We start from the raw sequence: 15,333 nt of genomic DNA, 5'->3' as shown, positions 1-15,333 counted from the left end.
AACTGCTTGCTGTTCTCAGTTTCACCAAAAACCTTGAAGGTTGTAATCCAACTAATTCACATTTTTAAATATTGATGCTGAATTGGGCTTGTTTTCAGCTTGGCACCTGTCTTCGCAGATACTTGAAAACTCTTTCTAAAAATATTATGGGGGTGTTTTCAGGGCTGGTGAATTGGCCGGGTGTGAGGGGTGGACATTGGCCAGTTGACTTGCAACAGAGTTGGCTTTTAGTACTGCTGCTGTCCCTGGCTTGTTTGGTGGATGTGAACAGTAATTTCATGACTCTGTGACTACATTTTCTCACCTTTAAAACAGGGGTAGTTATTTTTACTTCCTTTGTAAAATTTAAGATTTGCTCTATACCACAGCAAACATTGGTAGTAGTGGTCATATATATTGCTCTTTTAAAGCCATCGGAGACAATCTGTGATTCTGGTTTAGTCCTTGCAGTCAGTGGAGGTCCTTAAAACAATTCAGAATTAAGAGCTGGGAGAGAGTGGCTGTTGTCCAGACATGCCCACACTCCAGAGATGCAACTGCAGCTTCCACAGGTATGTCCAGGCTCGCTCTGAGCCCTGGCACTGCTGACGGGTTAGCCTTGGTGGTGTGGAGTTCAGCATGTGCTGCTGGATGCCCCCAAGTAGCTCAGTGGATGGATGCTGGGGCGATGAGCCCACGCTGAGCTCCACCCTGCTGCACTGACACAATTGGAGCATCTCCTCCAGTTAATTTAAAGCTAGCTCAAGTATGTCTGCACAAGCTGTGGTTGGGCTGTGGCTGCAGTATAAAAATGCACCCTACAGGAGACCACAGGCAGCCAGAGCTTCTGAGAAAGTCTTAGTTAACACTTGCAATCAAGCACAGGCTGCTGGCATCATTTCAAGTTCACCTTACCTTTGGCTCATCATTCTTCATACTCTGCAAATATAGCTCAGCTCTCAAAGGAAAGGGTTTCTTTATCCTCTTCACCTGTCACGAATGGTGTTCTAGACTAGATAATGCATTAAAGAAAAAAGAATTTAAATGCCTCAATTTTCATTTAGTTACTATTTTATCCATACATAACTCTCATCTACCTTCGTTCCCATCCAAAACATGGAGGAAGCTTTAACATAGTGACAATTTGCTGAGAAGTAGGCGCTGTCACTGTTTTGAGAAAGAGAGAGAAATTGAGGCAGAGGAAAATTTATCTGCCATGGAAGACAAGGTGGGAGAAGGAATTGGTTCTATTTATTTATTTTTCCCTAAGGGAACCAGTGGTGTTGGGATCACATAGACTCTATCAGTAACTCACAAACAGTTGCATCCTAATCCATTTTTTTTGCCAGGTCTCCTGTTTTTGTACACCTTATACCAATGTTTATAAGAGAAGTTGTAAGCACACTTTAAAATGACACAGCAAATTAATAATAAACTAAATATTTCAATACTGTATGGAATGAGCTTCCTCCTAGGATGTATCAGATAAATAAAACATGGGTTAGAAGTGTTTCTGAATGATGGTATTGTAGGAAAGGCATCTCAAAAAATCAAAGAGTAATGATCACATCATTTTCTGGTTTATAGTCTTCCTTAATATATTTACAATATTTGGCTCCAAATTTAATTGCTTATGGGTAAGGTATACATTGAAAGGATCTGGCTTTAAGTCTCATTAGCTGTGCTAAGTATCAATTCACTTGGCAAAATAATCTCCCAGAAAACAATTTGTGCCAGTTCAATGCTATTTGATGGCTGATTTCTCAAAGATCTATTCTGAGTATAGAAAGGAGCCACATGATTCATTCAGCTTGTGCATATCTATTTTATCTCTATGGAAGGATTATATATGGAGAGATAAAGGTTTGTTAAACAAAGTATCATTAATCACCCTGTCCGTAAATGTAGACTTTGCAGGAGCATGCTGTAATTTGCATCACTTTTGCTATGCCTTGTCAGTGCTGCTGGTGAGAATAACAAACTTGTATTTATGAAAAGGACAGGTTTAAGACGAAAATAATTCTATCCGAAAACTGTGAGAATGGTACAGAATCCTGTCGCCTGCACTCGTTCAACGGGAGAACACTGTATTTGTAATAAATTCCTTTTGCTCTGGATGAGTTCTGCATTTTCAATGAGGTTAACTTGGCAACATTCTAGTTGATTTTAATAAAAATAGCTGCTTTGAGGACAGGGAGCTGAGGTTGCCAAATTTACAGCTGCCTTGCACAATTACTCTTACACCTCCTTCAGGGCTACTTAGAACCAGTAAGCAAATTAAGTGTATCGATTGCAATTTTGTTGGACTAACCCTTTTTTCTTAAGGAATAAACTTGATTCCTTTCAGTATGTGTCTGCTCAGAGTGATCTCTTTTCTTTTCAGCCATAACACAAAGACAACATCATGGCTGGATCCACGACTTGCGAAAAAGGCTAAACCTCCAGAAGAGTGCAAAGAAAATGGTAGGTGATTAAGTTTTCCTTGCTGCTCAGAGGGGATTTTCCTTTGTGTGTGTCTCTCTTTCAGTTCTTACAAAAATCAGGCATTTGGGGGAATGGTGAAAGGTGTTTAATTGCTGCTTTGGTTAGAAGCCATAAGTGATACCAGTTCTCAGTGTGCCATGTGTTTCTGCTTTTTATTCCCCTTTCTGATGCTATCCAAAGCTGAGGATCACAAGTGTGTTTTCTGCCTGTTGTGTGTGTGACTCCGGGACTGACCCTCTCCCTCATCTCCTACAGAGAACTTTGGTCTGCAGAACAGAATCCCTTTTCAGATTCTGAGCTTTTAATCTACAGGCGATTCAATGCATAAGGGAAACTAGCAGCACCGTGGGAATATGAATATTGTTTGATTTGTATTTAAAGGTACAGTGCTATGCTATTTAGTAGCCAATTTAAACAAAATAGTGTCTGATAAAACAGGGTGTGGGAGGGAGACAAGAGATCAGTGTCTGTCAGAGTTCAAGGCTGGATTTGGGGGGTACTACATTGCTAATGCTTTAAAATTTAAAAGCATATATACTGCTGAGGATGCTTAAAGGAGCTGTAACTGTTGAGCAAGAGAGATTATTATATTGACAGATTCAGAGATTTGAAATAATACAAATCATATCAAACTATCTTTGCATTGAGTATAATTTCTAATTTTTCTCTGGTAAAGTTTATCAGTAATCAAAATCATTTAATAAAGTCAAGGAAAGAATGTGTTGTAGTCGATCTGTTTCTGATAAGGGTTTTTTTTCATTGTTCTATACTTCCATGTCAGTTCAATTAGTCAGTTAAGATGTTATGATTTCTAAAGGCTGCTACTTATTTTATTGTTGTGAGATACAGAGCATTAAATGCATGCAAGCTATGTGCTTTAATTCAAAGCATTTTTAAATATTTTTAATGTATTAGTAAGTTTTCAGGTACTGCATCTGATTTATTTTAAATTGTCCAAAATATATACATTTTGTTAATATAAATACTATTAATGGAAAGGAAAGTCAGAGCTGATTAAGAGGTCACTGAGGAGTCGCTGGCTGTAAGAATTGCAGGGTCAGTGGTTTAGTAAAAAATGTTTTTGGGTTGGTTTTTTTTTGTAAATGCCTTTCTTTTGAAAGATTGATATATTCCAAAAATTGCTTCCTTATTTCAGCAGCAATTCTGACGTTCTCTTCTGACATCAGAAATTACATGTCTGAATGATTTTGTGATGCTTATTCTAGCACAGACAACACGAGCTCCCAGACTAAATTCTACAGTGATTACAAAAAGGTCTGATACTGAAACAAAACAAGGGCACAGGAGCTTTGCTTTCTGAATCTCTCACATTACTTATATGAAGCTATATCTTAGCCTGCTCCTAAGAAAATACTAACGGAAAAAGCAGGGGAAAAAATCCACCAATATCTGTGGAGTAACATTGCACAGAGTTACTTGGAGTAAATGTGTTGCTTTTTTTTTTTCCTTTTTTTGTTAGCTGTTGTAAACTGAGATCAGAACAGCACTTAAATATTAAAAAAAATATCAAAGTATCTGAAACAATTTAAGATGAAGATCAGTGCATTAAAGAAAAAGCATTATTTTATAGTTATTTGACCACTGGATTACTGAATCACTATAGTATGCTGGGTCATGTTGTTCTTTTAAGATTGCTCTGCTCATTAATGCAAAGTACTTGGAGTGATGCATAAAAGACTTTAGGGAGAGATTTTCTATTCTTACAGTGATTGTTCTTGCAACATCCTCTCTTTTCTAAGGTTCTCCTGTTTTTCAAAAGTATCATTTGTCTTTTTTTTAATCCAATACCTGCAGAGGAAAAAGTTCTTCAAAATCACTTATATGCCTTAAAATGACTGTACCTTGCCAAGGAGGTCCAACACAAGGGACTTTGCTATAGCACACAGGGATTTGGAATTTTTGTTTAAATTTAATCTAACTCCAAGAATTAATTTCAGCTGTGGCTTGGTAGGTTTTTTTTTTTATGCCAAACATCTTTTCTGTTGCACTTTATGATTTATTCTGGCATACTTTACTCAGAGATACAAAATTTTACAAAGACATAAGTGTTTAGATAGGAAATGATACTTACCTTGATGCTTTATCGCTACCTGCATAACCTGTGCTTTTCATTGACATTCATTTTGTCACATCTGAAACTTGTATTGATTCTCTGAGATACATTAGGACGTCTTAATCATCTACCAGATTCTCCTATCAGGTTTTCATTGTGAATAACCCAACTTTTGTGTTCTCCTTTCAGTGCAAATCCTGCCAAGTCCTCCTTCTTCATTCTGCCACCAGCATGCAGTTTCCACACCAGACAATGTCCAAGCAGAGTATGATATCAGAGTCCTGATGTTCCGGGCTGGTGGTATTGAGGGCCCCCTCTGCTCCACGCATTTCCTCTCTTCCACTTTCTGCTCTTCAATACTCCTTTGCCAAATATGATTTCTTCATTATCTCTGGCTTCTGTATCTGCAAATCCCACTGCTTGCTCATTTCCTTTCACAAAATCTGAATCAACCTTCCAGCACATCCCTCCTCTTGAAAAATTTTCATATGCTTTTGCCAAGAGATTGACAAGCTCTACCAAGTCAAGCTTTCTTTATCTGCGTGCTGTGGACTCTCTGTTTTTCTTTAATGACACCTACTGCTCTAAATCCTTTTGTAGGTCAGGAGGTTTTAAGTGCTGATCTTTATTTCTGTCTCTCTCTCATGGAACTTCTGTGTGCACTTCAGCAAATTACTTTGACTTTTGCTCTGTCAGATCTACTTAGATGGCAGGTCTTTGAAGCAAGAACTGCCTCTTACTCTCTGTTTTTATGGTGCCAATCTGAGTTTCATAATAGCAATAAGTAGAAATAGCTGGCAGTTCTACAATAACAGCTGCAATTTTTACACGTTTCTGATTTCCTCCAGAAAATATTGACCTTAATAGAAATAATTGTGTTTTCTCTGCTGGAAATACAAATTAAAAATTTGGGGGTTTTGAATTTAAATACTACTTTTAAATGATTTTTTTTTTTACATCAAAATTGGTTAAACAATTTTTATGTGTAGAGTACTAGAGAAGGTATAGTTCTGCCCCTTTTGCATCTGTGAGGTAGATTCCCTGGTTGCTAAATTTCCTGTAAAGTCATATAACATAGTAGATTCATGGGCTTTGCATGATTACAGGTATATTATGTGAGTGGTCTTCTAACTGAGTCTGTTCTTCAGGAGAGAATATGGAAAAGAATGACAAGTCCCATAACGCAGTAAGAAATGTAGTTTTATATTGAAAGGCAGTTCAGCTGTAATGACATGAAATATCACAGGTTTAAGGAAGTTCATTTTTCATTAAGAAATGTAGCAATTTTTTCAAATTTTTTAATTCATTTTAGGGAACTTTTATTCTGGAGAAAAATCAAGGATTTCTTCTATATCCAATTTGGCTATTAAACAGCTGTTGAAATTTCCTGGGATCAGATATGTAAAGTTTCACTCATTTCTTTTACAAATTTCACTAATTTCATTACTAATCTGTCCCAAGCAGTAGTCTCTATCACTCTTAACCCTCTCTTTCTTTTTATGTCAACCTCCTTTCTCCTAGTTTTGAAATACAAATAGGCCTACAACTATAAATAAAACTTTGATTTCACCTAGCATTCATCCGTCATCTGTCTTTCCATCTCCTCTACACCCACCAACTTGACTGCAGAATATAGATGTTTATGTAGGGTGAGCTGAGTTGCCTTTATACTTCATTGACTGTGAATATCAGCTCTGCTTTGGCACTTAGAGGACACAGACACCTGATCCACCTGTGTGAACACCTGTATGCAGACAGACTGCTGCATTTCGGTGTCTTCATGCTGAACAGAACCCCACCCTCCTATCCCATTTTGTTGGGTTATATATTCCCCACTCCTGTAGTCACAGGTGGTACCTTTGATGCTCCCACTGCCCCACGCAGCTCTTCTTCAGAATTTGTCATTGCTTACCTGGTTCCTTACTATGCTGCAGTAAGATGTACCAACCTTTCATAATTTTGTTTTATAGATGCACTTGGGCATAGGCATGCTGGTTTTATGAGTAAAGCATTACTTCTTGATTCCCTTACACATATTTTTCACTGGAAGCCATGTAGTGAGCTTTTGTCTTAAACGGATACCGTTTGTGTTTTCCGATGCCCGCTAATGGCAACTTGTAGAGGATAAATACTCTCCTACAAATAGTTTTTTTATTTGATTGTAGTAGCCTTGGGTTTGAAAACAAATCTTTCAGCAGTCTAGGATACAAGGGGTTGTGGGATTTTTTGAGATATTGGGATATATCCGTATCAGAGCACTACATGTGAAACTTGGGCAGACCAGTGCTGTAGGAGAGGACGAGGTGGAATGAGGAGGAAGTGCTCTACACTGTTGACTGAAAAAAGTGCTAGCAGGACATCTTACAACTCCAGACCAATCCCCTGTCTCTGTTGAAGGAAGTATCCCAATATGAACTAGGAGAGAAGGCTAGCTTTTGGGTTTTGTATAGTGCTGTGTGACCCTGACCACTGTGTTTCTCTACATGGTATTCTGCTCATTGCTTCCAACATTTTCTTTTTCTCTCGATGGCTTGTAAAACCTTTTCTTCTTTTCTGTCTCTGCAAACCAGATTGGACTGTGCAAACGAGAAAGTACCTGCTGAGCATAGAGTATCTCTTGGAAGGGCAGTATATTTGTCTTTGAGATACCTGAGTCTGCTAAATTTAGGTGAAAACTAACAATAGACTCAGACTTTTACAGGGGAAATAGTACGATCCTATAAAGTTCATTTCCCCATGAAACCGAAGTAGAAAGTGATATTATCTTCAGAAAAGTAGTTTTTTATTCCTGATGAAAACAAGAATAAAAACCATAAAAGTCATGATTGATATCTAATGCTATGTGCTAGTTACACTGTGTGTTAAATGGCACCATTTGTTCTACTACAGTCAAGGGTTTACCAGCATTACTATTTTAAACCTTGTATCCAGGGAATTATATTTGCTGTTGGAAATATGTTGAGAAGAGTCTCTTTTTTAGACTTTGTACCCGCACAGCCTAATTCTTTTATTCAAATGCTGGAATGTTGTTGAGTATTAAATAGGTCACCATATGAAATTCTGCCTTTATATAGAATGAGACATGACTATGTACAAAGAGGCCTTCGCTTATTTTGTTATCCATTCACATGTGCATTTTTTCAAGAAATCTGTCTTGCAGAATTTTAGCTTAGTGTTAATTTAAAACATGACTAAGCCAGAAATAAGTAAGGGCCACATAAGTGTCTGTCTCTAATACAATGGAAGCAATGCAATTCATAAAAATTTACTTGGTCTAGGTTATCTTTCATTATTCCTGTTGTTATCAGTTAATAAAAAACGGCTTCTAACCACACTGAAAAAACCTCTCTGTCTATCCACCTATCCATGTTACATGAAATTTCAGAAATACTTCCAGTGGGTTTAACAATTAAAGCCATTTGGAGGCTGGAGTCTAAGCCTTAGTAAAATATTTGCCATGAAAAATACAGAATTTTTATATTTCAATACAGACATATTAAGTGATTTCAGGTGAGAGGGGAAGCATTGTGCACAACCACAATGGACAGGAGGTGGCTGAGGGAGTGCTCCCTCTGTGAAGGGGCAGGCAAAGAATTCCCCGTCATAACTGATGTGGGCACCTAAGCAGATACTTGCTGCAACATCTGATATTTGGATGCCCAGTGCCTGAAAAGAAATCCAGATCCCTGTTTTGGGAGTTTATTTGTGGGTAGGAAATTGAGTACAAAATGTCAAGCCAAAAAGGCTGCACAGTCAAGAGGGACATGGCTGAAGCCAGAAAAGAGGAAAGGCTAATCACAAGCTTGCATCCCAAATTTTGATCTCTTCCAGAGCTTAGCAAATCTTGAGTATCACATCTCTTTAAGAGCTTGAATCTGGCCTCCTCTGCATCCTCTCTTGAGGACCAGTCCTCATTATATATGTTTCTCAAAAAAATGTGGGAGGGTCTCCTTGTTTTATTTTAAAGCAGAAGTTCCTGCATTGCAGGCTGGAACAAACACTATCCTGTAAGCAAGAAAGACATGTTGAGTAAGATCCTCTGCGAGGTGGGATGCAGAATGTAATTTCAGATTAAACAATCCAGAGATATAATAGAGAGCAGCTCCAGAGAGGAGCATAGAGTATGACACTGTCCATCGACATTTTAAGCCATCTCCTCTGGGATGGTTTGAGTTCCTGTGCCAAGAACTGTTGTTTTGTTTTCTTCCCAAAGGCAAGAAAGCAATGCTTACGGAGTTCAGCTGAGAGTGCCAGGCACAGATGAGTAATTTTGCTGCAAACTTTTGATGCTGCTCTGCAAGCGCTTTTCAATTCAGACATCAAACCCTTTCCTGTTCCAGGCCTGAGTCACTTCTGAGCAGGGACTGCCCATCACACACTCCTGCCTGGTGGCTTTGTGATAGGAACAAATGACTGGGAATTAGGAAACAGATTGACAGAATACCACATTTATTTCCAGTTTTGACTTAAATCCAGGTGTTTCCAGATGATAAGAATACGGCACCTTTAAATCACAGAGTTTTTACTTAGAAATCTCTTTTGCAGATTATTAACCCCATTTTAAGTATTATTTAATCACTTTTGTAATGGAGCTGGCATTACTTGTAATAATATTGATCACAATGAAATTTTTTTCTGTCATTTTAGGACATATTGAACATGGTTTTCGCAGCTTGCATTTTCAATTTTGGGTTAATTAAACCATAACAAAATATCTTGAACTGTTATGACATTTGGAAGGGCATTTCATGCTGGCAACACCATCTGGGCATTCACTGACCAAAACACCCTTCCATGCCAAACTCACAATAATGATAATAAAAATAAGAAAGGGGTTACCTCATTAGAGTTTCTTCCTGGGAGTTCAGAAGACGCTTCTCTGGATGACCTGGTTTAGTGACACGGCTTGTAAGAGTAATTCTTCATCCTTAGATAAGTTTTAAGACAAAATAGCTGTCCACATGTACATACCTTGGCTGTCTGTGCCCTGGGCAGCATTCTGGTATCTCCCTGGGGGAGCTCTTGCATACAGGGAGGCTTCCTTGGAGCACACTTACCAGTGTAAGAGATAAGTCCTTTCAGCTGTAATGAACTACTAAGTATTACTCTGCCTTTACAACCATTACAGTTTCTCACAGTCTCAGCCATACAAATCCCTGTAGAGTACTAACACTAATCTTAAATAGAGTTGGTAATTGCAAGGACAAGAAGGAGTAAAAGTAGAGAAAAAAATTTATCATTGATTATTCAGCGAGCACTTGGGTCTCTTGCACTCACTACTCCCACTGCTCCCTCAGATTGTGCATTTAAATGGGGAGATGCCCAGGACCCAGAGGCACCCCACAGCTGCCTGCTGTCAAAGCACACAGCCTGCAAGGATCCCTGTCTTTGGAGGTATTGGCAACCCATAGTAACTCTTCCAGCAACCTGAGGATTTTAAAGGTTGCTAAATGCAGGTTGAGGAACCTACTAACTTGTCCCGTGGTCCTTCATGAGGAAAACCACAGACTTTCATTCTAATTGCTTCATGATGATTTGAAACAAATCACTTCAAATTTCTGAGTTTTTTGAATGAGGGTCATGTAAACACACCTTTCATGTGGCTGTGAAGATTATTTGCTTGTAAACTGCACTGAGATTCGCAGCTGAAAAAGTTCATAGATCTATGAAATAATATTTTTGCTAATGGCCCTTAATGCGTAAAGTATTGTAACATGTATAACAAATGCCCCCTGTAAGGAACACAGCATGTTCATCAGTGGTGTGAGATACTGTGAATAATGCATTTTCTAACAGCAGTAAAGGTTTACTGTTATTTTGTAAGACTTTCCAAATTATAATTTAATTTCAGAATAAAATAGACACATTCACCAGTGACATACCCCAAAACAGAGCCAGCAAACTGGAGCTAAAATGATATTACACTTTAAACTACACTGCAACTGAAGGGCAGTCCAAGGCTAGAATGACTATGGTAGCTTGAGTTCCTGCTGGAGCTGCTGAAGCTACTCACATCCAGTTTCCAAAAGCATCTCTTTTTCATTTTGCTGCCAAGTTAAATGGCTAAGCTTAAGTAGTTTTCAGCTGGAATGTGTAATGTAATTTAGAAAGGGAGGAAGAGAGATTTTGTAAACTCATTGGGAGAAAAAGGGCCAGAGTTTTAACAATTCACATCTTTAATGAGGTATAAATTGGATTCCACTCACCACTGAAGCAAGTAGCAGAACTGTCATTGGCAGCACAAAGGGTTTTTTCCCCACTGTAATGCAAACAACGTGTGGCATGAGAATAGAGGTGGCCTGAAATATTCCTACAAGGACGATTGAAAGGAGTGATCCTGTCTTGTCACACAGAAAAGAATTCACCCCACCACATTTTGCAAAGATCAAGGCCTTGATGCCAGTAAAGAACAAAAGGTTGACATTCCTTATGAAATATTGTTTAATCGTAGGCAGAAATCAGCGTATATGATTTTTAATCCTATAATCTTTATAGCTTTAATCCTTCAGTCCCTGACTTCTAAATGGCAATGAAGCGTGATAGATTTAACAATGAGGGGCTTGTGGGATTATATTCATTACAATATGTCCAGCTACCTTTGGTTTTATTGTTTCTCCTCCCTCTGATTTTTTATGAAAGCTCTTCTTTTTAACAGAGATCATTAATGAAAAAGGAATGTTAATCTTCTCCTTTTAAAAAATTATTCTTCATAATCATCTCATTTTAAATTTCGTCTAGAAGGTCAGCAATTTCATCAAATTTAGGAGCCAAAAGCCAATTTGGTGTTCTTTGATGGAAATTTTGACTTGTTGCAAGGAGTGGTTGGCTGTTTTTATGGTAAACATTTCAAAGTCCATTGCTGCCAAATAAGAACTCTGATGACTTGCTAAAATCTCTAGTAACACTTGTTATTTTTCAGATAGCTTTAAAGGTAGAGTGTTTGTCATTTTTTTGAAACATTCCTTGATTGCTCTTTGCTTACAATCTTCTCTTTACAATTAAAGAGAAGATGTATCTAAACCTTTCTGTTCCAGTAGCAGTTGAGTTTCACAAACACAGTTACCTCAGGTTTTGTCTTAGTATTAAGTGAATTCCTTGTATTTATGATTTCCATTTCTTTTTATTTTTCCAAGAAGCTTTAAAAAAGGTTTCAGTTATTTTCCTTTTGTGACACCTGGTCTTTGATTCCAGCCTAAAATCCTCAAAGTGAGTGTTGGAGTCCCTGTTAAATAGAACTGGGAAATCCTGTCTGAGCACAGATATCCTGTATTTAAGATTTGACAGATAATGCAGCTCTTTAAAAAGCCTCTGTCTTTCATGACTAATACCCTCGAAGACCCAGTGGCAGATAATCACTGTTTGTGGGACAGAAAAAAAAGTGGTAACATTTCAAGCTTTTTGAGAACTCAGTATCTGCCTGAGTGGGAGGAAGGCACAGGCACTTAGTATGCGGATGGCAGATACTGCAGAACTGTTGGGAAGGGAGGAACTATATTTTCAGAATTCATAGTAGAAGGCTTTGGAATAGAATAAGTGGCTATAAAAGGTGGAAAATATAAAAAGCAGAGATGTGGAGAATGTGTTGCTGTCTATATAAAAATATATTTGGATTTGTGATGTCTTTAAACATTAGAATTGTTTCAGCATAGAAACATGAAGAGGGAAAAGTATCTCTGGATATGAGGAAATTCTGAGACCTGGTAAGAGGACTGATAAGGCAAACAGGCAGGATTTTGGAATCCTGACAAGAAATGTTAAAATTTGTTTCTGTTAAACATCAAACCTTTTTATGTAATTACATTGTACAGAATACAGTCTAATGTTTCATCAAAATAATAATTTCTGATTACATGTTCTGGTGAAGCATTGGATCTTTTTGTCTATGCAACTGTAAAAATTAAAAGGCCATCGAAATGCAGAATGATTCCAGATGAATGCAGTCACTTGCTATAAACACAAATGAGCCTTACTTACATATCAATATGTGCATATTTCTGTAGCCATGCAGGCCAGGCTCTGGTAACTCCTGAGACTGGGATGCTGCCCAGAGATCTTCCCTGTACAAAGATGAAGCACCCAGATCTTATGTTGGATCCCCTTCCTTCTGGTGCATGAAGGAGGGGAAAAGAGTGATATGAGGGAAAAAAAGTCATATCTTACTATCAAAACTATTCACAATAGCCCAAACTAGCAATTTCATCTGAGAAATTATCTAGTCTAGATACTATCTCACTACTGATAACCTACACCCTTCCTGTACTGACATTGCAGTGATGACATTGCTCTGCTTCACTCTGAAGTTGACTGAGAAGCTACAGCTTCTTTTGTCTGCACACTTAAATGTACTCGCCATTGGACTATGTTTCAATGTCCTTTTGCTCAAATAGACTGCAAAATCTGAGAAATGTTTTAATTATAGAAATTTTTATTTCATCTTTCAGCTCTGACACCACCATGAAAGACATGAGTTGCTCTGTCCAAAAGTTTTGTTGTTTTGGAAGGAGGGAGCAAAGGTTAAAGGAGAGTTGGATTTATGTTTTTAAAATACTTTTTTCCTCTTTCAATCCCAGCTGGATTTCTCTTATCTATTTTCTCTTCAGTAGTCTGTGAGTTTTCCTTTTTACAAGAAAATCTTTGCTTAGAGAATTTAAAGTTATAGTTTACCTTCTCAATAATAGAATATTTACTTGAGGAAGCAAGAGTTTTCCTTACAGGGGAACACAATTCTCACAATTTTCACTCCTTTAACAAAATTTCAGTCATTCCAGTTTTCCAATGACAGAAATAGAAACATTTGATCAGCATCTGAAATTTCTTTTCCTTCTGTTCAAAAAAATGTCTACAATAAGTGTATATCACTTTCATATTAAACAAATACTACAGCATTCATTGTGGTCATGTGCAACTATTGAATCTGAAAGTGTCTGCCACTGCTCTTGCAGGATGGACCTCGTGCTTTTTATACTGTGGCTTTGGCTTTACCATCAATTTATCTTCAACTTATGTCATTTTTTTAGAAATTTTCACGCTTGGACAAAGGGTGGACAAAGTCAGCTTTAGCTATTTTGGGACTGTTATATTTTGTATACTCAGACATTCATATTTTAAAGGTTTCTGTCTTGAATTGATCCTCTACTTTCCTCCACTGGACTAGAGGAATCATTCAGTATTTCAGCTGTGGACTTGGGAAAGGACTGCCATCATTGGTGGTTTGGGGGCAGATGTTTTTGTACACTTTTCAGTCTCATCATTGTTTATTTAGTGGGTTTATTGGGGACCATTAGGCTGTTGCCAATTGTAGCTCCATTAATATTCATTAAACTTACTGTTTTTTTCTGGTGGTCCACTTTGTTCAAAGATACAGATATTTTCATATTTTCTACCCTTCAATTTTCTGTGGTCACTTTCTGTGCCATGATATTTCTGCTTGGGCATTCTGTCCCCACCATTATGTGATGTACTTTGTCTCTTCATAACTGAAGAATACACCTGTACTTGCAAGTTCTGCATTAATATACATGATCATAAAATGTTGCTCTGATGAGTAGTGAAAAATGGTATGGAAAGACCTTAGAGTGTCTGTCTTCTGAACTATTAAAGACATGACATATAATACCTGTTCACAACAGAGAGGACTTCCAAAATTGTTTGAACTTTCTGTGGTTTGTTCCCTTCTTGTCTCTTTTTTTCAAATTCTTGAAGGATTTTATCACCTTTAGTTTTGTCTCACCATCCTTTTGTTCTCATGCTTCCCTACGATGTCTGGTCTCACACTGTGACATTTAACATCTCCTGAGTAGTTTAGATTATTCATTAAACATGGGTGTTAATTTTTGAAAAGTTAAATTGTAGTTTTGGACTTCTGTTGGTCTAGCGAAAAGATCATTGCAAGTAGAACAGTATTGCCTACTTGCTGCTTGCTATACTGGTTGCTGGAATTTGCACAAAAATTTTTGTTTGCTGATTGTAGCTAAAGGATATTTATTAGCATGTAAATTTCTATAAATAAACTGAACAGATAATGCTGGATAGAAAAATATAGTCCTAGATCTATTTCAGTAAATGGTATTCCGTTAAAATTCCATTATGCCCAGCTTAAATTCTGTATTGTTTCAATAACTGAATCTAACACATGGTTTAAAAAGTAGAATTTGGTCTAGCAAGGAGTAAAAGCAAATAATCTTTCCCCTCTAATATTAATCCTGTAAGAAATACAGTTCTGAGGTTAAGGAGCATTTGCCTTAGTAAAGGACTGAAGAATTTTTTCTACCTGCACTATGACTAGGTAGGCAAAAGCAGAATTAGAATAAATTGTTATGGATAAAGAACATTAATAAACAAACTTTAATCTCTTACTTAAGCATCAGTAAGATTATAAGTGACAGTACTACAAGAGAAGAAGGCAGAAAATCCTGTTGTTGCTAATATTTTAGATTAATTTTGAAAGAGCCCCACAGATTTATTTTTTGTTTAAAGAAGCTCAAACAAACTCTTAGTTAGTGAAAGGTGATAGGGGACTTCTTCAAAACCCACTGGATGTCTTCTGTTGAAGTCCCCTGAAGAGCGTTGGATTAGGCAGAAAGATAATACATCTATAAGACGAAGGATTTTCCTTTTTCTCCATGTAAGCTTCCATCATTGATTGACTTGAAGGGTTCACTATTCAGATGAGGAGTGTGCTTTTTGGGGTTTTGTTTATGCAACACCAAATATTGTAATTATGTCCTCATGAATATTCTTTCCAGAGAGAACAATGTGCATTTTTGTGGCAGTGAAATGCCCATTTAACATGTGTG

General features: G+C 37.4%; 1 protein-coding gene across 11 annotated transcripts in view; it reads left to right on the top strand.

Moving 5' to 3' along the window:
* Positions 1-15,333, top strand: part of MAGI2 (membrane associated guanylate kinase, WW and PDZ domain containing 2) — a 719,843-nt gene that overhangs the window by 490,099 nt on the left and 214,411 nt on the right. For all 11 annotated transcript variants that reach the window (XM_042018455.1, XM_042018451.1, XM_042018449.1 and 8 more), the window contains one exon: positions 2,363-2,442. In XM_042018455.1, coding sequence (XP_041874389.1) covers positions 2,363-2,442 — 80 coding nt within the window. The remainder of the gene's footprint in view (positions 1-2,362; positions 2,443-15,333) is intronic.

This window comes from Corvus kubaryi, unplaced genomic scaffold (genome assembly GCF_017639235.1).
Source record: "Corvus kubaryi isolate FWS band 111438036 unplaced genomic scaffold, C.kubaryi_AGA036_p1.0 137, whole genome shotgun sequence".
NCBI lineage: Eukaryota > Metazoa > Chordata > Aves > Passeriformes > Corvidae > Corvus > Corvus kubaryi.
Note: the sequence above shows the minus strand (reverse complement) of the source record. Positions and strands in the feature narration are given on the sequence as shown.